General features: G+C 39.8%; 1 protein-coding gene across 1 annotated transcript in view; it reads left to right on the top strand.

The window, feature by feature from the left end:
* Positions 1–23412, top strand: part of IQGAP2 (IQ motif containing GTPase activating protein 2) — a 269990-nt gene that overhangs the window by 38247 nt on the left and 208331 nt on the right. The window contains exon 2 of the mRNA XM_059694287.1: positions 9696–9795. Within this exon, the coding sequence (XP_059550270.1) occupies positions 9696–9795 (100 nt within the window). The remainder of the gene's footprint in view (positions 1–9695; positions 9796–23412) is intronic.

Here is a 23412-nt window from a genome sequence, read left to right as displayed (position 1 = left end):
AATTATAATGCATATAATAACATACCCTTATATAATTATAATTAACACTAGAAAGACTGAAATTTAGTATATACCTATATTGCCCAAAAGCAGTCAAAATGACTGCATTGTGAAAGAATAATATCAGAGCACTCTTCACTTATGTTCCTTAGCTTTTCCAATAACTCACTTCTATTTGACATTTCTTTCATGAATTTAGGGCACAAAAGAAATAAAATAAACAACTTATTAGAACAAGTATCACTGCATAAAGATTCGAATAACAAGTACTAGTTTAGCTTATTGAGCAACTGCAACTTATCAAGTATCGACAATTTATCATGTACTTGTATGTTATCATGTGACGGTAATCGAAAAAAAAATGAAAACTGTTATTTCAGTACAGAGCCAAACTGGTCATATAAGAAATTTACTCAATTTAATAATAAGAGTCATAATTTCCCAAGCAGTCAAAATGACTGCTTTTGGGCAATATAGGTATAACACATATATATATACTGGAAATGAAGGAAGGGGAGGTAACTACAATTATTAATAAACGCATTTATATGTTGTACAAAAAGTCACAAAATTCTAAGACATTGTGTCCTTATATACATAATTGTTTTTCTAATTGAAATTAAAAAGCAGTCAAAATGACTTCCTTGGGCAATCTAGTGTTAAGAACACACACACACACACATTCAATGTAGGTATATGTGTGTGGAATTAAAATTGTGGTGCTTTTCACAGTTTAACTTCAAATACATTCAGTTTGCAAATTATATGGGAGATAGATGCTAAAGCCTCTAAAATTGAGTGTAATCAATTTTAGCTGATTATCTGTTATCTTTATTATATATAAATTTTATATTTTATAACATTTAATAGTTGAATTAATTTAACTATTAAGTAATTTATATATTACTTTAAAATAAGATTTTGAAAAATACTCATACAACAGATTACTGGAGTAGGTAGCATTATTCCCATTTTACAGATATGGAAACTGAATGTGTACTTAACTCATCCATGACTGTGACACTAATTATAGTCACTGCCCTTTCCCCTCAGCCAACTCTTTTATATCAGATATTTTTGTCAGTTTAGGCAGAAATTCACCTTTTTTGGGGAAAGAGGAGGACGGCACAGATAACAAAGGTTAAATTTTCTCAAATGTGTTCTCAGCATTTATTGATCATATCACTTTGCTTATGATATACCATGTAAGTAGCATCATCTTTCTGCTGATTAGAGAGACATCAATAATAACTTTAATGGTGCCCTCAGAAGAGCCAAATGGTTGCCAGACCGATCATCCATTTACGTGCAGGGAAGCTGTGGCACTTCAGTAGAGTAGAAAGATCAGAACCTTGAAATCGCAGTTGTTTCCTATTCCAACTCTGCCATTTAACTGTCTTTATGATCTTAGAATTACCTAAACCTAAGTTAGCTAACCTCTCTAAAACTGTTTCCCATCAGAAAAATGGAGACTGAAATTCCCATCTTAAAAGGGATTGCAGGTTGTTTATAAAATATCTGACACATAGTGAGTGCTTATTAAATGTAAATCCCTTCTGTCTGCTATTTTTCATGCATGCATCACACAGAGCTTACATTGACTAGAGAAATATGACATAAGTGCATGAAACATATGCAGAAAAGAGTCCTATTCATAACCAAGAGGTTGTTTTGCTTTCTTACACCTACCTTTGAACTATTTGTGATTTATTGTGTGTGTCTTTTTTCTCCTAATAGGCAAGGAAAAATTAGGCCAACTATTGTCTTTTGTGGCTCCTAGCTTTGTAGATACAACTTCTGATATTCTGGCTTATTTGGGGTAGTTTTTGAGAGAATAGGGACAGTGTTAGCCCTGACTTACTGCTCCGTGGGAATAGCCCTGGGGACTGTCATTGTATAAATACACCTGCTAAGTCTGTTTAACAGTTGTAAAATATCATCATTCCCATGAGGTATTAAAGTTTAGATAAACATCTGTGTCTTTAAAATATTCATTATCTATAGGGAACAGGGAGAATCATTGTAGGACTGGTTCTAAGTAATTTGAAGTCTTTTGCACCGAGCATCTTAAACACTAAAAGTTCACACCTAAGTAGAGGTGACTTGAATTCCTTTTCCTTTTAAAAATAGTAGGAGCTCATCTAGACTAAAGATATTACAATTGCATTCTGTAGTTTTAACTGTTAGACTTAAAAATCTTAAAACTGGTCTTAGAAACTTGATACTGTACTCCATTCTTCCTTATTGAGGTCTATGTGGGATGATGGAGTGTGTAGGAGCAGGCAGTGAGCAAATGGAAATTTACCCATGCCTACTTAGTAGCAAAAGAGATGAGTTTTATCCCTGAAGTGTTTTCTGAAATTATCATTGTCTAAGAAATCCCAAATCTAGGAATCATTGCCTTTAATTCTTCTCCCAAATTGAGCAAAGTCTTAGACCCCTTCCTCCCATCCTAATCTGCACTCTGGTCCACCTCTGTATATGGGCTTTAACATCCTATGGTCTGCTCTGAGTTTTTAGGAAAAAAAAAGTGTATATATATATATAATGTTTTTGCTGTGATTAAGAATTTCTCAGACGGCCCTGGTGAGGTTGCAACAGCCCCAGTGAGGTTGAAACGGCCCCAGTGAGGTTGAGACGGCCCCGGTGAGGTTGAGATGGCCCCTGTGAGGCTGAGACGGCCCCTGTGAGGCTGGGATGGCCCCTGTGAGGCTGAGATGGCCCCTGTGAGACTGAGACGGCCCCTGTGAGGCTGGGATGGCCCCTGTGAGGTTGAGATGGCCCCTGTGAGGCTGAGACGGCCCCTGTGAGGCTGAGACGGCCCCTGTGAGGCTGGGATGGCCCCTGTGAGGCTGAGATGGCCCCTGTGAGACTGAGACGGCCCCTGGGAAGCTGAGAAAAATACCACATGAACTCACTCATTTATGAATAATAAGGATCATTATAGACTGATGAACAAAAATGGATACAGAGGCAGAGCAGCATTGAGCAGACTGTCAAACTACTGTGGGAAGCCTGGGGAGGGTTGGTGGGGGAGGTGGGTAGGAGATCAACTGAAGGATTTGTATGCATGCATATGAGAATAACTAATGGACACAAGACACTGGGGGGGTGGGGGAGGCCGGGGGAATGTCAAGGGGGAAAAAAGGAGACGTGTAATACTCTAAGAAATAATAAAAAAAAAAGAATTTCTCAAACTTATAACCTTGGCCTCCACTTTGACAATAGGTCATGAATGAAGGAAGGTGAGGCTAATGTGTGTAGTTGGAAGGACAGTGGGCCATATATATAATATAACAGACATTCTTGTTCAAATATATGTTAGACATTCTTGTCCAAATTTTCACAGTAAACCAAAATTTGTTTTACTCTCATGTGTGTGATTTAGCAATGAGATCCTGTTCTGAAAAGGTGTCCTGAGTTGTTTTTTTACCAGCTTGGTAGAAACAGGTGGCATCTTAGGTGCTCAAGCATGACCACATGATCACATTAAGGGAGATGACCAGCCCCTTACACCTGTGTATAACCTGAAAATCCTCTGAAGTGTGTATTGATTTACAACTTTGGAGAATTAGTAGGAATGTGTGATGGGGGAGAAGTTCCAGGAAAGGGGTGAAGGTCAGGCTTTAAATAAAGTTCACCTTCTCCTGGGACCAGGACTGTATGGCTGTGTTACCATCAGGGCATTGGGCTTGGGAGGACTAACCCTGTGAGAGAAACAACATCTCTGCCTTTCAAGCTGAGCACACCACTCAGCAGCCTTTACTGAGCACCTGCTATAACCTGGCGCTTGTTAAGGATGTAGCGATGGATGAGATGTGAGCCCCTGTACTGAATGTCTCATAATTTTGGTGACTTGATGAAGCCGCCTGTTTTTAACATGTGAAGGAGCAATCTCTATCGTTTCAGATTTTTTTCCGTGCCTGTGACTATGTATCCGGTTGCTAAAAACTTTTAGGTTTGCTCATTTTTCAAAAGAAATTCAGTTCAGGGAAGTTTGATCATGTGGTTCTTTAAAGTTTAAGATTAAGTGCCTGTGAGATGCTTGGGGAGGCTAGTGTGAAGCCAGAATATATTACAGGGCAAGTTTACTGAGTGTATCAGCTTACTGGAAATTTTGGACTTTGGATTCTCTCATTTTTATATTCCAGTCCCGTCTCCTGCCCCAGTTTTAGGTCCTTGGAATCAGGTTTTTTCCTTTTAGTGCCTCCTTTGGGATATACTATATGCCATCTCCGGTAGACATTTTTTAAGTAGTGAGAGGGGAGATTTTCATTTAGATATTTTTTCCCAGGTAAGAGCTATTCCCAACTCTCAAATGGTTCAATACACGTTTGAATTGAATTACATACCCGAGGATATTCAGGGTTCCTTACAGAAATTTTGAGGCATACAAAAGAATAGTGTGTACATAAAATGCTAAATTGTGGCATGTTTCCATAAATTAGTGATTCATATCATATTCCTAATCTGCTTTTCCTGAAAGGGACATGCCTTAAATAATACTGTTTCATGAAACAGAGATTCCCAACCCTAGTTTTTGTGATTCTTGCTGACTCTCCCTCCATTGTATCCCCACCTACCTAAGCCTCCTGTAATTATGCCAAACTCTCCATTGTTTATAATTTTAAAAAACGTCATGAGGGACCTGGTGTGTCATTTCTATCACTTTGTGTCCAGGCCCCAGAACAGATTAGCACAAAGCAGCCACTGAAATATTTGTTGAACAAACAAAGGAATTTTAATGCAAAGGCCGTGGTGGCCTTGGTTTCTCTGGGTATAACCTGTGAAGGGAACAGATAGAATAGCTGAAATTAACAAATAACCATGCCAACTCCTTAATGAATGAGGTAGGTCTTGGGCTATTTTTACACTGGATTTTGTGGGTGTTCTCTGGGAGATGGACTTCTTAATGTTCCTTCGGTCTCTAACTTATATAATTCTATTTCAATACCTTCTCTACCAACTCACTCTCATTCTGCTTCTTAAACTTTGTGTAGTCCCTGTATTGTGATTTCCATGGAAAGTTATTGTGCCCTGGCTGGTTTGGCTCAGTGGATAGAGTGTCCCAGGTTTGATTCCTGTCAAGGGCACATGCCCGGGTTGTGGGCTCTATCCCTAGTAGGGGGTGTGCAGGAAGCAGCCCATCAATGATTCTCTCCCATCGTCAATGTTTCTATCTCTCTCTCCCTGTTCCTTCCTCTCTGAAATCAATAAAAATACATTTAAAAAAAAAGAAAGTTATTGCTTTAAAATACCGTCTTTTAGCCAACATTAGCTAACATTACAAATGGCATTTTGTGAGTTGATAATCCTTCAGGAAGTTGTGTTCTTCACAATGTCCTCATGTTTCTTAGGATTCAGAGCAGCCAATAAACATGAAATTTGAGAGGAAATTGCAGCTAATTAAGTTGCTTTAAAATAAAAATAATTCTGAAGGCACTTAAATGATCTGACCTTATGTTTGGCCTTGAGGAGCACATTCCCCGGCTCACTCAGATCTGGCAGTAGCATGGCACGGGGCAAAGCCGGGGCAGCGGTGCGGAGGGACTTTCATCCCAGCCCGGGCTCTGCCGTTGACCCAGCAAATGACCACAGGCGGTCCCTTTCCCTTGCATGACCCCAGTTTCCCCATTTGTAAGAAAGAGATAATGCCTATCTCTCCGGGTGATTATGAGAACTACACAATAACATGGAAAAGTGCTTTATAGATGGCAAAGTCATGCTTACGTGAATTCCTTTATCAGCTTCATGATGGCCCTTTAAATGGCAGGGTTATTATCCATGCCTGTGGCTCTTATCAGAAGTTACTACTTAGTAACTCCTGAGTAATGCAGAAATATTTGCAGGCAACCTCTGTGGCTCAGAAGGAGCTGTGTTTGCTATGATTAAGACTTTCTCAAACTCATAACCTTGGCCTCCACTTTGACAATAGGTCATGAATGAATGAAGGAAGGTGAGGCTAATGTGTGTGGTTGGAAGGACAGTGGGCCAGGTATGTGATCCAGTGGACCAGATCAGAAGGGAAGGAAGGGCGGGAGGGTGGGTAAAAGGAAACCCCATGAGGGCAAACATGTTTTGTTTGTTGGTTCACTGGCCTATCCCTCGTGCTGTCACTCATGCCTAGTCCATAGAATCTGTGAATTAAACATTAGTTATGTGAAGTCTGTGTAATGGTACTATATTTGCTCCGTCAGTGACCACACCCTTATTTTATTCAGTGTAAATAGGCAATTAAAACTTCCCCACATAGATACTTTAGAGCCCTTTTATTAATCTTTCATAATAAGGCATTGTTTGGTCATTAAATATTTCTATGGAGCATGTAGCCTGTGCTGGACACCATGAGGACACAAATTTGTTTTCTAGGAGTTTACTATTAAACAAGGCAATGCAGGAGGTGCCAGGAGGGAGGGCATTTTGAGCAGGAACAATGAGGAAAGACTGGGAAGGAAGTGGCCTTTGAGTTGAGTGTTAAACATAGGTAGAATTCTATCAGCTGTGGTCAGTATGTGCAATTGCAATTTAAGGTTTTGTGGATGTTTTAATTAAAACATTAAGTCAAATCTTCTCATTGGACAGGGTGATGTCAGAGTTTGAGAGCCCCCTCAGTGCTCTCCTGGGCTAATAGAATCTTGCATAGGTTGCAGAATCTTACAGTCAAGGGCAGAGGCCTAGGGACTGAGTGTTGCTAGGGCTTCTGCCTCCTAAGGTGGGTTGGCTAAGGCTGGAAGGAGCAGCAGCTAAGAGGAAAGATGGAGTGAGATTGCCTCCGTTGGCCCACACTTAACAGTTGGGGAGAGTAGACTGAGCACATGGACTCCCACTAAGAGTTTTGTATTATTTCCAAACTTAGATGTGTCAGAAGGTACTATAAAATGAAAATACCCTGTTAAAAATGGGAGACAGATTTGGACTGAAATTAAAATGAGAAACTGGAAATCCTGGGGATTAACCATTAGGAACAGTGGAGATGGAGGATTAGGTGATACTATATGGGCATGCAAGGTGAGGTATCTTCTGAGAAGACACAGGATGAGAAAAATCATAATTTGCAAAGTATACTCATTAGCAGTGGTTCTCAACCTTCTGGCCCTTTCAATACAGTTCCTCATGTTGTGACCCAACCATAAAATTATTTTCGTTGCTACTTCGTAACTGTAATGTTGCTACTGTTATGAATCGTAATGTAAATATCTGATATGCAGGATGGTCTTAGGCGACCCCTGTGAAAGGGTTGTTCGACCGCCAAAGGGGTTGCGACCCACAGTTTGAGAACCGCTGCATTAGAGGGTGATGGTTAACTCATGTAGTAAGGATTCACTGGAACATAATTTTTCAGCAAATATTTGTGTTCTCTGTGTGCAAGGAACCATGATTGATGTGAGAGAGATGTCAAGGTGAATCAGAAAGAATCCTTTACTCTAAGGATTCCCCACTTTGGACAGGCAGACCTGACAGTTACAGTGGGGGCTTTTGTGATGAGTGATGTAATAAAAATACGAACCAAAGTGCTCAGGAGAGTGGATGGATTTTGACTTTGAAATCCTCCAAGATGCTTGAGAAGATGTCAAAGATGTCACACATAGAAGGAGGGACAGGGCTTTCCAGGCAGAGACAGGGTGGAGAGCAAGAGCACTCAAACCTGAAAGTTGTGGTGTGGCCCTGAAACATGGCACTGCTTGGAAGGGATGGCTGAAATGTCAGCTTTGTGAAGGGGTGGAGAGGGAAAGTGTTCTAGAACTTTGTTCTGTAGGAAATGGGGATCCATTGAAGGTTCGAGACAGAGAGTAGCATCAGTTGGACTATGTATTAGATGTTTCTGGTGGCCCTGGGGAGAATGGGTGGAGGTGGGGGTGTGGCTAGAAGGCTACCTGAGGGTTGTTGAAATCGAGTTCAGGGGAGAGGAGGCTGGAATTTTGCAGGGGAGGAGCAAAGGAGGGTTGTTTGAGAGCTTTTGTACTTTTCCTAAACCTGAGTGCTCTCTTCTAAAATTAAATCAGATTCAGTTTATTAAGAAAAAGAAGTTGCTTTTGACAAATACAAATCTTTGTATTGGTATCATTGGGCTGGGAGGAGGTCTCCCTGTTTAAAGGAACGGAGCCACATGGGTGGAAATTCCTGCTCTTGTGGGCTGGCTCTGGTTATATACCAGCCTGTCCTGGCGCTCTTCTCACCTCTCTCGGCTTCCGCTGGTTTCTTTTCCTCCTTATCCATAAACAGAGGCTTTCCCCAAAGTTCTTCCAGGCATTTTTATTTTTTTCATCCCATCCAACTATTTCTAGCCCTGATGTTTCTGCCTTCCACCTGGGCAAATGATCTTCTGCCTTCCACCTGGGTAAATGATCTCTCAAACCTGTTGCCTCAACTGGAGGGTGGGATGAATTATCTGCCTATAAAATCATGAGACTTGACTGAGAAACTGCATAGAAAACATTTTGCCTAAGGCTTTGAAACAAAATACATGCTTAACAAATACGTATCTACTACATATTTTAGTCCTTTGGGGCTTGGTATTATTTTTAGTTCTTATGTGTTTAGCATTGTATTTGCTCCAATTAGAGTTCAGAATTCGATCTAAATTTCTTTCGACTGCCAAAATGATATTTTGGACTCCTCATCAGTAGGTCATAGGATTTGTCTTTCTTAGGGATGGATGGGTGACCTTCGCATTCTTATCTCTACTGCTTGGGACCAAGAGCCCATTTATGAAAACGGGTGACTGGAGCTCGCAGCTAGGGAACAAAAAAGCAAACACTGACATTCCTGCCCCATGTGACCATCCTGCTGTACACACACGTTGTCTTAATCAGATGAGTAATCTGACAAACAAGGAACCAAATTCATTTCATAGCCATCAGAATTAAAGTTGAGAATTGAAGAGAGAAAGGGGGTCCTGTTTATGAGAAAGGAGCGTTGCCACGTAAAGAGACAGCGGGGCTCGCTGATGTGGCCATTGGCTGTGGTGGGTGCTGTTGAGCTTGTGGCCAGAGGAAGTACAGTCAGGAAATGGGGAGGCTGCCTTCTCTACAGAAAAGCAAAGCTGCAGCATGGACTTTTATATACTAGGCTTGTGTTGGAATCAAGAGGGTGGGATTGAAAATTCTCTTCACTTGCTGTATCCATTGCTTTTTGCTTCTGGATAGCTGTTGACCAGGAAGGTTAGTCTCAGAAAGGCTGAGAAATAAGTGAGGGAGAAATTTTAGAGCCTTTGGCATCTGTAAAATAGGATTTGGGTTGGAGGCGAAGCCTAAATTCCTTCTAGGAGTGGGAAAACACAGGTCTTTGTAGATTCTTTGTTCAATAACAGAATTTTCAGGATGGTCCCAGCTGAGCCACTGGACAATTCCACAAGCTTGTGAATGGAAGTTGTTTTAAGTAGACCATGGTCTAATTGATTTGAGGTTGTCTAACTCCTACGGCATCATGTTTGTGAAATCTGATAGCTGTTCTCATCCTGTTATTTAGTAGTTTCAACCTGTACTTTAGTATTGCTTTTTGTTATTGTTGTTGTTGTTAGAGATAATATAATATTGTAAAACTCAAAGCAAATTTGTTCCTATGCTTGACATTATAGTACCCCATGTCTCACTGTTCAGTGTTGAACTGCATGTGAGTTTTCTAGTTGATTGTCTCAGGTGTTTAGCTGATGAACACTGTCCCGACAGTAATGCAATGTTTTCCTCTGTTTCCAGCTATTGTGGATGATGAAAGGCTCTCTGCAGAGGAGATGGATGAGAGGCGGCGGCAGAACATCGCTTACGAATATTTGTGCCACCTAGAGGAAGCCAAAAGGTGAGATCCAGACTTGGCCTATTTGTGTACCTTCTCTTGGAGATAAGCTTTGGGGTACTATACTTTTAGTAACTCATCTGCACTCTTGTTGGTAGGAGGGTAACGGAGAAGAACTACCTATTTTTTGTAAATGATCAGGCAGAATTGAGAAAAAGTTACTACCACAGCCAAGGCCACGGCACCAGGGAAACAGCTGTTCCTTTTCCTTCTTCAGAGCCTCCCAGGAAATCTCTGGGCAAGTTGCAGATTATTTCAAATTTCTCATCTCACTTGCTTGGATGTGGGGGAGCAGCAAAGACTTACATCAACTCCCTTTCCCCCAGAGCTTCCTCAGATCTTTTCCCCACCTTTACCCCAATGATTATACTAGTAAATGCCCAATAGGACAAAAGCATTTTGGACTGAAGTCCATTGGTCACTAAGCTAGAGGGTAGGTTTATGACAGCAATCTCCTTTGTAATTCATGGGTGTGTGACTACTTAGGATATGTTCTCTAAACTCACACTGACTCGTAGCCTTCTTAGATTATAAGTAAATGTTGGGTTCTCCAAGGAGAAAGTGCAGATAAAGAAGATATTTGCACTTCGGCTTCTGTGCCAGAGGAATCGGAACTTTGTCCTTTGCATACTGCAGTGCTCATAGGCCATGAGTTAGATTCTGGTTAATGGTTTGGTCTGTATTGGAGCAACATTATTGTTCCACAGACAAATGGCATATTCCCAGCTCTCTTATCTATAGAGAAAATAAACATTTAGTTAATGGTCAATGGTGTTAATTACCTCTGATCACTAATAAATAGCTATCTACAGAGCCAGAAGAATGAGTTTTTTTAGTCAATGTTGTGTAGACCATTTAGTGACACATGTGCTAATTTGGCTTCAGAATTATTTAAAAGAGCACTTTCCAGGGTTGTTTCATATTTTAACAGTGTCTTGTAACTCTAAGCTCTAAAGACCAAGTTTTAAAGGTTATTTAACATGTCTTTGAAATCTACAGTTAGGTTGCAGGTCACTGAAGACTCATTATCAGTCTAAGATGGTTAAGAACATGCTTTTAGTCAAGTTGCTAAAAAAGTTAGATAAGGAGAGTGATTCATAGACATTCAAAAACAACATGCTTTCAATGAAAACGTTTAGGGGAGTTGGTAGAGACTTCCTCCTGACACACACTTTGCAGTCTAAGTTTTTGCCTCCTGTTCTTGGTGAGTGGGAAGCAGTGTCACACAGAGAAGGTGTGTCATTGGGAGTCAGCAGACTGAATTTCCCGGTCCCACCTTCAACACTTAGGAGCTGTGTGACCTTGGGTGAGTCATCTGTTCTGTGGAAACTTCAGTTTTGTTTGTTCTGTAATGGGATGATAAAGATGTTATACCATCTGACCTACCTACTTCATGGATTTTTCCTCCTAAAAATCAACTAAAATCAAGAAGGTGTAAGTGTGTGAACTATAGTGCCAGTCAGGTATATAGTTATAACATGAGCACAGTTTACTCCTGAGTGGTATCAGTATAGCTTGAAAACTTGTCATATTCTTTATGTAGTTGAATATTGTTTTAGAAAAGTCAACTTAACCATTAGCCCGGGTTCTTTAAAGAAAGCTTCCTTAGAAATAGTTTCATTGAAAGAAAAAACTGTATACAGTTTTTATAAATTCATTTTTATAAGGAGATTTTGAAAAATGTGTACTTATGAATCTTTTATGGAGATCTGAACACTTTTTGGGACTTTCAGGAAAGCTGGTTTTTGGTCATAGGGTATGTAAAAACTATGTGGCTATTAATAGATGTATTAATATGTGTGCTATGATTTCAGAAAGCATAGTATACAAAATTCTGACAATCTTAATGCCTTAGGAATTTGTCATACTGAGTTTATTATAGTGCATGCTTATGTCTGTGTTCATATGACTATAGTTGGCTTAGAATATTGAGTTTGTGCTAAATGGTACACTTAGAATATGTAAGTTTAGCCAGGAATTCTTTCTTGTTTCTTATTTCAGTTGAACTGACTTTCATGTATTTTAACTAGAAATGTGTTGGTTCTGTCTTTGTGCCTCTTTTCTTTCTTTCCAGAAGTGAGAATGGAAGCATTTCTAGTTTATATGTATTAAAAATTCATAATTATAATAGTTTACATATGTTTAACTTTAAAAAAGAAATAAAAAAGACAAATACTATGAATAATTATATGCCAACAAATTACAAAACCTAGGTGAAATGGACAAATTCCTGGAAAGACACAAACTACCAAAACTAACTCAAGAAATAAAAAATCTGAATAGACTTATAACAAGTAAAAAGATCCAGTTAGTAATAAAAATAAAATTCCCACTCTTACAAAAAATGTGAGAGGAGACTTTCCAACTTACTCTATTGAGACCAGATACCAATATCTTTGTCTAGTTTTGTTGTCTCATACTAAAATCAAATAAACATACTTCAGGAAAACTATAGATCAATATTCCTTATCAATACAAATACAAAAATTTTCAGTAAAACACTAGCAAACCAAGTCCAGCAGCATATAGAAAGGATTATAAACCACCAAGTGGGATTTACCCCAGGAATGCAAGCTTAGTTGAACCCCAAATCCAATTAGAACAATTCAATGGGAGGGAAAAAGTCTTTTCATATACAAAAATTGTCTTAAAATAGATTGTTAATCTAAATGTGAGAACCACAACTATACATTTCTTATAAGAAAACATAGGGGTAAATCTTTATGACCGTGGGTTAGGCAATGGTATCTGAGACTGAACACCAGAAGCATGAGCACAAAAAAGAAAATAAATTAGACATTATAAAAAACTAGAGGCCCAGTGCATGAAATTTGTGCACTGGTATGTGTGTGTGGGGGGGGGGGGGGGGCAGGGGGTGTCCCTCAGCCTAGCCTGCACCCTCTCCAATCTGGGACATCCCTCTCACAATCCAGGACTGCTGGCTCCCAACCACTTGCCTGCCTACCTGCCTGATTGCCCCTAACCACTTCTGCCTGCCAGCCTGATCACCCCCTAACCACTCCCCTGCCGGCTTGATTGACGCCTAACTGCTCCCCTGCCAGCCCAATCACCCCCAAGTGCCCTCCCCTGCAGGCCTTGTCCCCCCCCCCAAGTGCCCTCCCCTGCAGGCCTGGTTGCCCCCAACTGCCCTCCCCTGCAGGCCTGGTTGCCCCCAAGTGCCTTCCCCTGCAGGCCATCTTGTGGCGGCCATCTTGTGACCACATGGGCACGGTCATCTTGTGTGAGGGTGTGATGGTCAATTTGCATATTATCTCTTTATTATATAGGATAAACCTTTTTTTAAAGAATACTATCAAGACAGTGAAAAAATGCTTAACCATCAGTCATTAGGGAAATGCAAATCAAAACTACAATGAGATACCACTCAAACTAAGATAGCTATAATAAAAAAGGTTGATAATAACAAATGTTTACAAGGATGGAAAGAAATTGGAACTCTCATACATTGCTGGTTGGATTGTAAAATGGTGCAGTTATTTTGTAAAAAGTCTAGCAGTTCCTCAAAAAATTAAATATTGAGTTACCAAATGATCCAGCAATTCCATCACTAGGTATATACCCAAGAAAATTGAAAATCTCTGTCTATGTCCATATAAAAACCTGCACAAAATGCTCACTGAAACATTATTCATAAGAGCAAAATTGGAAACAACTCAAATGTCCATCTGCTGATGAATGGATGAACAAAATATGGTATATCCATACAATGAAACATTATTCAGCTATAAAAAATGATATTAGCAAATCAAAACTAGTAATGTATAGAACTATATAAATCACGAGTGAGATTTAGCCCAAGTATGCAAGGCTGGTTCAACATGTGAAAATCAATCAATGTGATCCATCGCATCAACAGGTTAAATAAGAAAAATAACATAATTATATCAGTAGATGCAGAAACACCATTTGGAAAAAAAATACAATACCTATTTATGATTAAAAAAAAATACTTCGTAAACTAGAAATGGAGGGAAACATCCTCAACTGGATTAAGGCTGTTTTACAACAAACCTACAGCTAACATCATACTTAATGGTGGGAAACTCAAAGCTTTCCCACTAAGATCGGGTACAAGGTAAAGATGCCTCCTCTCACCACTCCTTTCCAGCATTATACTGGAAGATTGAGCTAATGCAATAAAATAAGAAAAGGGAACAAAAAGTATAGTTATTGGAAAAGAAGATAAACTGTTTTTGTTCACAGGTGACATGATTATGTGTCTCTCTCACCTCGATGTCCCCTCCCCCCCGTCTCTCTCTGTCTCTTCCCCCTCCTTTCTACTCTGTCTCTCAAAAAAAAAAAAAAAAAATCAATGGGAAAAATATCATTGGGTGAGGATTAAAAAAAAAATCCCAGCAAGTTATTTTGTAGATATTGACAACCTGTTTTAAAAGTTTATATGGAGAAGCAAAAGAACCAGAATAGCCAACACAATAGTGAAGGAGAACAGGGTTGGAAGACCCAACTTCAAACTTATTATAAAGCTACAGTAATCAAGAGAGTGTAGCATTGTTGGAAGAATAGACAAATAGATCAATGGAACAGAATACAGAGCCCAGAAATAGACCCTGGTACATATAGTAAATTGATTTTTTTTTTTAAAGGAGCAAAGCAATACAGTGGAACAAAGCTGGTCTTTTCAACAAATGGTGTGGGAACAACTGGACATCCACATGTGAAAAATGAGTCTAGACACTAACCTTAATACCTTCACAAAAATGAACTCCAGTAGATCAGACCTATGTATAAGATACAAAACTATGAAACTCCTTAAAGGTAACAAAAAAAGAAAACCTAGAACTTAACTATGGCAATGGCTTTTAAGATATAGCACCCATGGCATGATTCATGAGAGAGAGAATTGATAAGTCGGGTTTCATTAAAATTAAAAATTTCTTTTCTACAAGAAAAGACAAATGTCAAGAGAATGAAAAAGCTACAGACTAGGAGAAAGGAATATTACCCAAAATATATAAGAACTCTTAAAACTCAACAATAAGAAAATAACCCGATTAAAAAATGGGCCAAAGATATTTTACCTAACACCTCATCAAAGAAGACATACAAATGGCAAATAAGCATAGGAAAGAGTGCTCCATGGTCTATGTCATCAGGGAAATGCAAAATAAAGCAACAATGAGATATCACTAAACACCTGTAAGAATAGGTAAAATCTAGAGCACTGACAACACCAACTGCTAGCAAGAATGTGGAACTACAAGAGCTTTCATTAATTGCTTGTGGAAATGCGAAACAGTACATCCACTTTGGAAGACAATGTGACAATGTCTTACAAAACTAAACATACTCTGATTATATGATCCAGCAATTGTACTGGGTAAAAACAGAGTGAAGGCTTATGTCCACACAAAAAGTTGTACATGGATGTTTATAGAAGCTTTTTTTTCTTAATAGCCACAACTTTAAAGCAACCAAGATGTCCTTCATTAGATGAATGGATAAATAAACTATGGTACAGGCAGAGAGTGAAATACTATTGATCACTAAAAAAGTAATGAGCTATCAAGCCATGCAAATGAAAAGACAAAGAAGAGCCTTAAGTGCATATTATGAAGTGAAAGAATCCCATCTTGAAAGGCTACATACGATATGATGCCAGCTATATGACATTATTGCAAGTGGCAAAACTATGGACACAACACATCAGTGACTGTGGAAAGGAAGTTGAATGGACAGACTCTGGCAGTGAAAATACTCTGTATGATACCACAATAGATAAATATTATTAAATGTTTGTCCAAACCCATATAATGTATAACACCAAGATGAACTATAGTGTAAACTGTGGTCTTTGGGGGATTGGGATGTGTTCATGTAGGTTCATCAGTTATAACAAATGTTCCGCTCTGGTGGGGGATATTGATAATGGGAGATACTATGCTTGTGTGGGGGCAGGGACATATGGGAAATCCATTTAAATATATTTATTGATTTCAGAGAGGAAGGGAAAGGGAGAGGAAGATAGAAACATCCATGATGAGAGAGAGTCATTGATTGGGTACCTCCTGCACGCCCCCTACTGGGGGTCAAACCCACAACCCAGGCATGTGCCCTTGGCCGGAATCGAACCTGGGACCCTTAGTCCGCAGGCTGACGCTCTATTCACTGAGCCAAACCAGCTAGGGCAGGAAATCCATGAAATGTCCAGAACAGGCAAATATTTAGATATAAAAAATAGATAGTTGTTGCCTAATATTAAGGACTAGGGAATAGGTGGATGGGGGAGTGATTGATAATAGGTATGAGTTTCTTGTTGCAGGGACAAAAAGGCTCTAAAAATGACTGTAGGATGGTTTCATGATTCTATAAGTATAATGAAAACTACTGAATTACATACTTTAAAAGGATGAATTGTGTGGTATATAAATTATATCTCATTAAAGCTGTCATTTAAAGTTCCTTTGATCAGACTGACATGGAGAGGAAAATAGTAAAGCTGTGAAATAAGATTAAGTGGTATTGAGCAGATAAAATGCATACAGGAGGTATTCCTAAGATACGTGAGGTATCTAAACACTATTCATTTTACAGATGTTTTTGGAGCATCCATTGTAGGGTCATCTTGGAAGCTGAAGATCAAGCAACTAATAATGTTACGCTCAGAAAAGCTCACTATTTGGTTAAAGCTTTTACTCAAGAGTTTCAGATTCTTTCCTTGGCCGTTGTTCTGTTAATATCTCTGTATGTGCATGCGTGAGCATCTCCCTGTTTCTAGCCCATCTTCATCCTAATATCTCTCAGATGTTCACCTCTCTCTCCCACCACCAAATTACTGAAGGCTTTTAACATCTCTTGGTGGATTACTGCAATGACCTCTAATTGGTTACCGCATTTCTCTGGTCCCCTTCAGTCTTTTATCTGTATCATAGTCAGATGACTCTTTTTAAAATCTGATCTGTTGTGGCCAATTACTTCTCAATATTCTTGGGATAAAGACCAAGCTCATTATTATGCTAAGTGAAATAAGCCAGGCAGTGAAAGAAAAATACCACATGATCTCACTCATTTATGGGTAATAAAGAACATTATAACCTGATGAACAAAAAGATAGATACAGGGGCAGAGAAGCATCAAACAGACTGTCAAATTACAGTGGGAAGGCTGGGGAGTGTTGAGGGGGGTAGGGTAAGAGATCAACTGAAGGACTTGTATGCATGCATATAAGCATAACCAATGGACACAAGACACTGCGGGGAGGAGGGTAGGGGAGGGGGGAAGGTCAATGGGGAAAAAAAGGAGACATATGTACTACTATTTTTAATACTTTAAACAATAAAATAAAAATTTTAAAAAAAGACCAAGCTCATTTATAGGCTCCACATAATCCAGTCCTCACAGCCTCTCCAGTTTCATGTCGTGCCCTGTTCTCTGTTCTATATTCCAGCCACACTGACTCCCTTTCATTTCCATGTTCCCTCCCACACAGGACCTTTTCCTATTCTTTATCTAGTTGGACTCTGTTCAGTGTTCAGATCGCAGCTCACTTTTGTAGTGAGTCCTTCTCTCCCTGACATCCCCATCTAGGTCAGATACTCCTATTACATAAGGTTCATGACATCAGATCCTTCACATACTTAAATGAAGTACTCAACCTTGGATTATCATTTGTTACTAATAAGGATTTATTGTACTCCATTTCTCACGTTTTGGTTCTCCTGGAGGTAACAAGTAGAATATGGATTAGATTCATGGTAGACAGGATTTTGGGTGATTTGACTAGACTATCAGTCTAGAGGTAAAATTTAACCATTGTCTCAATGGAAAATTCTGTATTGCAGTTAGGTGATACAAGTCCTTCTTGCTTTGTATGTAATGGGTTATGAAGCTGAGAATCCTAGATAATTTAATTATACCACAGTGAACTAGAATATATCCAGAGAATGGCATAGAGTATTTTCCAGTGAATGAATGAATGAATGAATGAAAAGAGGATGAGGTAACCTGTGCATTAATATGATTTATGGCTGAAATTATTGCTCATAGTTTATAAAATTATGAAGCCTGTGCATATAGATTTGTTAAGTATCACAGTACTAATATTAACGGCAAGGAGGGGCAAATGAAAAAGGCATACTTTTATGGCCAAAAAAGAGAGAAAGTTGTTTTGTAAAGTGCCTCTGCACCCTAGGGGTGTGTTCCTCCATAGGCAAAAGGGTTTAGATGATGTCATGCAGAGCTAATCATAATTACATTGGGAGGGAGAGCATGTCTGGCATATGTATTAGTTATCCTTAACTGTGTAACAAATTACTCTAAAACTTAGGGGCTTAAAACAACAAACATTTATGTCATGATTTTGGAGGGTCAGGAATCTGGGCTTAGCCGTGGGTCCTCTGGCTCTTAGTCTCACACAAGCTTCAGGCAAGGCAGACGGGCTCCAAGCTCACTCATGGAGTTGGCAGGATTCCGTTCCTGTGGGCGTTTGGACTGGGGACTTCATTTCTCGCTGCTGTTGGCCAGAGGCATTCCTCAGTTCCTTGACATATGGGTCTCTCTGTAGGGCAGCTCCCAACATGGTAGTGGCTTCCGTCAGAGGGAGCCAACGAGACCAAGAAAAGGCAAGTAAAATGGAGGCCAGAGTCTTTATGTAACCTATTTTCGGAAGCGGCATTCCAAAGTCTGGTGAATTTTATTCATTAGAATCAAATTACTAAATACAGCCTATGCTCAAGGGGCAATTGTATAAGGGCATGAATTCAAGAAGGCTGGGCCACCTCGAGGCCACCTTAGAAGTTGCCTTTTACATGTTGTGTACATATCCTTTTGAAATTGACCCAGGAAAGGGTATTTGCTGGGGGGAGAAGGGGGTGGTGGAAATCCTTTTTGTTACTGTCAGAAACCAAATCAAGTCTAAATGATTAAGGTACTAAGGTTATTTATGCTGTGGTGCTTTTGAATTGTGAGCTTTTTAAGCTAAGCTTTTCGTTCCTCTACCATTTTAAATAACACTAAAAGTGGGCTTTTAAGTTTTTTTCTTGGGTAGGCCCTGAAAGCTAAGTTGATAGTTTCTTTGCTGTGGTGATTTTGCTGAAATGAGGCTGTGTAGACAAGTCTGCTACTCATATGGGCTTTGAAAGTTTCTCTCGGATGCCAGAAATTTCACTGTTTAAATTATAGGAGTTAATTTTCTAAAGGAATTAGTACTGCTGAGTAGATTTCACGTTAGCTTTGCAAAATATATTTGAATAATGAAAATTAATCTATTTTATGAACTTCCTTTGTTTAGTCTTTTAGGACAACTATGCAATTTTAAGATAGAGAGTTCTCTTTGGGAAAACTGAATTGAGGAAGGAAATCCAACTGCAGCTATTATGAAGGTCAGGGGATGGGAGAGGGATCTTGGCAAGAAATGGAGAGGGAATTTGTAAATCACAGTTGAGCGAATAGTTATGAATGAAGCTGCTATTGTGTTCCCCAAGGAAAGTTCCTGAAATATTATATCCCCCCCCCCTTTTTTTTAAGGGAAGAGAAAATGCATACAAATCTTTTGCTGTGCTTACTTTTTCTGTCCTACCTCTGAAAATAAACAAAGCAAAAAAGCCTTCCCTTGCTGATGGGCTTGTTTAGAAATATTATCTTCAAAGGGCTTTTTATGTGAGCCAGGCTATTCTCTGTATTAGTGAGTCTGGGACAGTTTTGTATGCACTCTAGAAGGGAAACAAAACAAGGGCGTGATTCCTTTTGTTTCAGTGCTTACAACTCAGATACCAAAAGGACACCTCATTGATTAGATCAGACCTCAAGCTCTGGCCTTACCTGGTACAGTTATGTGCCGCATCCCAGCGTTTTCATCAATGACAGACCACATGTACAATGGTGGTCCCATAAGACTGTACACAGTGGAGCTGAAAAATTCCTCTTGCTCAGTGCCTAGTGGCATCAGAGCCTTGGAAATGTCTTAGAGCAGTGGATTACTGTGTTGTGCAGGTCTCAGTCTAGCAGTAGTAATGCGATGGCTAAAAATGCCTGGGGGCACTCACCTGTGTGGTTTCCACAGACATCTCTCCTTGCTAAACCAGTGTTAACACCGGACCGACCCGTGTGGTTTTTATTATGATTGCAAGATGCCCTTTAGTGATAGCCATTAGGAAGTTCTGAAGAAGAAAACGTTTACTACTTACAGGCCCTAGGTCAGCCGTGGGCAAACTACGGCCCGCAGGCCGGATCCGGCCCGTTTGAAATGAATAAAACTATTGAAAAAAAAGACCGTACCCTTTTATGTAATGATGTTTACTTTGAATTTATATTAGTTCACACAAACACTCCATCCATGCTTTTGTTCCGGCCCTCCGGTCCAGTTTAAGAACCCATTGTGGCCCTCGAGTCAAAAAGTTTGCCCACCCCTGCCCTAGGTACTCCAGGGGGCACATGTCAAGGACGAGGGCAAAGAAATACATAGTGCAGGAGCCTGGGGTTCTGATTTTATTGGGATTGGGGGTAGGAGATGGCTGGGGGTTCCTGGGCTCTTATTGATGAATTTAAAACAGAAGAGTGGGAATTTAAAGCATGGGAAAGGGAAAAACCTAGTAGCCCAAATGGTCAGTTATCAAAATCAACCAAGATGTTTAAACCAAAGGTACCTCAGTGGGGTGCAGGGGTGCTGCCTGACTCTTTAGTGTGTGGCTGGCAATTGTATTTATTCTAGATAGTCTTCCTTGGAGTGGATGACTTGCCAATCAAGACTAAAATCAGGCACTTGCATTACAAAAAGAAAAGCCATCTGTCAGGGCTGGTGTAAACAAACCCCCTGACTGCCAGCCTAAGAGAAGTACAGCACATCCAATTACAGCCGTAGGCTATACCTTCTAGGTTTGTGTAAGGGTGCTCATGGTGTTCCCAACAATGAAATTTGCCCACAGCCGAATGAATTTCTCAGGGCCTATCCCCATGGTTAAGTGGGTGTGTGACTAGTGACTTGAGAATTGGATTTGAAAGAAGTGTTTGAAATGTTTCAGCAAATGAGACCCATTGAGTGTGGATTGGCTTACCACTGAGTATTTGTGATTACTTTAAGAAAAAGAATCTTATGACTGGGAAATTCTTTAGAGAATCCACTGGATTTCCTCTATGCACTGGGACTTCCCTGTCCTTATTTCCAAGTTTGCCGCCCAGGGCTGTGCTCAGAAGCAGTGCTGATAGAAACTTGGAATTTGGAGGAAAATGTCTGTCTTAGTGATCAACTCATTAAGTAAGACATGTCATTTCTCTACACAAAATATTAATGAAATTTTAAGAAATTCTTAACCGTATCTTCTAAGCATAAATAGTTTTGCTGTTTCTAAGGTAACTGCATTTTTCTCCTTGTTCTCTTACTGCTACTGACCTCACTTCTGCTGTCCAAGGAAATAAGATGAAGTGCGGGGTTGTTCTGCACAGCGGCTGGCAGGCTGGTGGCATAGGGGGCATAGCTGGGTTGAGAGCAGGGATCCTTCTCAGGGCTCCTGGGCAAGCTTGCCCTGGGAGAACCATATGCCGGAGAGGTCTAAGACCTTTTTGGTGGGCCAGGGCTGTCACACCACAGGGACACCCCACCAGAAGGGACAGGAAGTAACCTTCAAGGAGAATGGGGTCATCAGGTGTAGCCTAGGAGAGGATGAGATGTGGTCTTAATGGGTGTCTCCATGGCACCCAAGGAGATATGGTACCAGCTAGCCAGGCTGTGGTGCTTGCAGCTGGGGCCTTGTGGGAAACATTGGTACTGAGGTCCTGCTGGGTGGTGACCAGGAATTGTGCCATGGAGCCTGGAGTAAAAGGGTCAGATATTGTGGATGTAAAGGGAGAAGTCACAGCATTTGGCAAGGGATTGGATGTGGAGAACAGACATTGGGAGGTCAGATGCTTGGGGACAGATCCAGGCACTGCTTATCTGCCTCAGTGGGACACACTGAGTGGTCTCCATCAGCTGAGCCTGCCGTTGGGAGACTTGTGGATCTTGGTTTCACATATTTTGTATTCTAGCCTTAGGTACGTGTTGGACAGGTACCAATCAGCTGTGATCTGACAGATAAAAGCTTAACTTCTTAGAATGCTGGTATTTTAAAATAATTGATATTAATCATCTCCAGCCAAAGAGTTCATATTTGTTTCTCAGGCTCTTCGAAGTGGGGGAGCTGAGAGAGGTTTGGAATTTTCCATGATTTCAAATGTACTTGACTACAAAGGTTATCACACGATTGTCCTTTCACCAGCCATGGTACCCAGGCACTCAACACAGGGTTATCCCCATTTTATAGACGGAGAAACCAAATCCTGGAAAAACTTAAGTGATTTATCCAAGATCACAGCCAACAGATGACTTAATCCAACCCAGTTCTGTCTAACTTCAAAGCCTGTATACTTCAAAACTGACTCTTCTTGATGTGTTTTGATTATGCCTGTATTGTAAATTCAAAACTTTGGTTTTGGTAGTCTTGGTTTTCAGATTCTATATGGACTAACTTTGTCATGACTCTTGATCAGTTCTCACTACCTGAGTTTTGGAGAAATTAGCACAACATAACTATCCATTGTCATTTTTTGGTTTCCTTTTCCTTTTTCCTCCCCCCATCTCTTTTCTGTTGGTTGCTTATTTGTTTTTGTTTTAACTGTCACTATAACTGGTAGTTCTGGGAAGAATTTGCCTGTGTTCTTCCTCCCTTCCTTCTGTCTCTTTCTTTCTCTGTCTTTTTTCTATTAGTCTTAAAATTTTTAGTAGGAATTTGCCCTTTTCCGTGATGTAGACTTTATTCTCTTTTCACCCAAGATACTTTTGGTGCTTCTTCATGGTTAGCTCTGATTTCTACATTCAATTTATCCATTGTCTTTTTGGTTCTGCCACTATTATGACTGGTTTGGAAGAATGCTTTGCTTTTTTGTGGAGACATCAAAAGGTATGAATAGCAAACACCGCAGAGGTCTCTTCCTTCCTGTATGAACCTCACCACCAGATGCTGCTCCATGCTGAGATGCTTAAAAGTCATAAAAAAGTATCATTTTTTCAAGGCATAGAGGGACTGGCAGGGGGAAAACATTTGTACAAGTTTTGTCACAGAATGATTTTTTTCCCCTTCCATTTGTAGAATGAAGAATGTTCTTCCATTGCACTTTTGGTCTGAACACTTAACTTTCCTCTCACAGAGTGCAAATCCCCATTTTGTGTATGGGTACACCAAAGCGCAGAGAAGTTCATCAACTCCTAATCCATGGAGTTAGTGGTAGACTTGGGATTAGAAGACAGGTCTCCTGACTGACAATTGCTCTTTGCTCTCGTGATTCTCTCTAAGTCATGTTGATTAGCAAAAGTATTAGTAAAAAGATCAATGGTGAAATTATAAAAAGAATAAAAATGTTAAACTTATGTTGTTTGATAAATTCAATTTAAGTTTACTTTTAGTTACATATTGAATTCATAGTGTGGAGGGAGTTAGCCATTGTCATATATCTTTTATTTTTTTGCCAAGTAACTTGAATCTATTTAAGTGCTAGGACAGGAATTCAAGAATGAACAGTTCTAGTCATTTTCTTACTCTCCTCATTCAGTCTTGTTTGACTTAAATGTTGAGGGGGTTTTTTTGCTTCAATAATTGTGATATACATGTT

The sequence above is a fragment of the Myotis daubentonii genome, chromosome 4 (assembly GCF_963259705.1).
Source record: "Myotis daubentonii chromosome 4, mMyoDau2.1, whole genome shotgun sequence".
Lineage (NCBI taxonomy): Eukaryota > Metazoa > Chordata > Mammalia > Chiroptera > Vespertilionidae > Myotis > Myotis daubentonii.
Note: the sequence above shows the minus strand (reverse complement) of the source record. Positions and strands in the feature narration are given on the sequence as shown.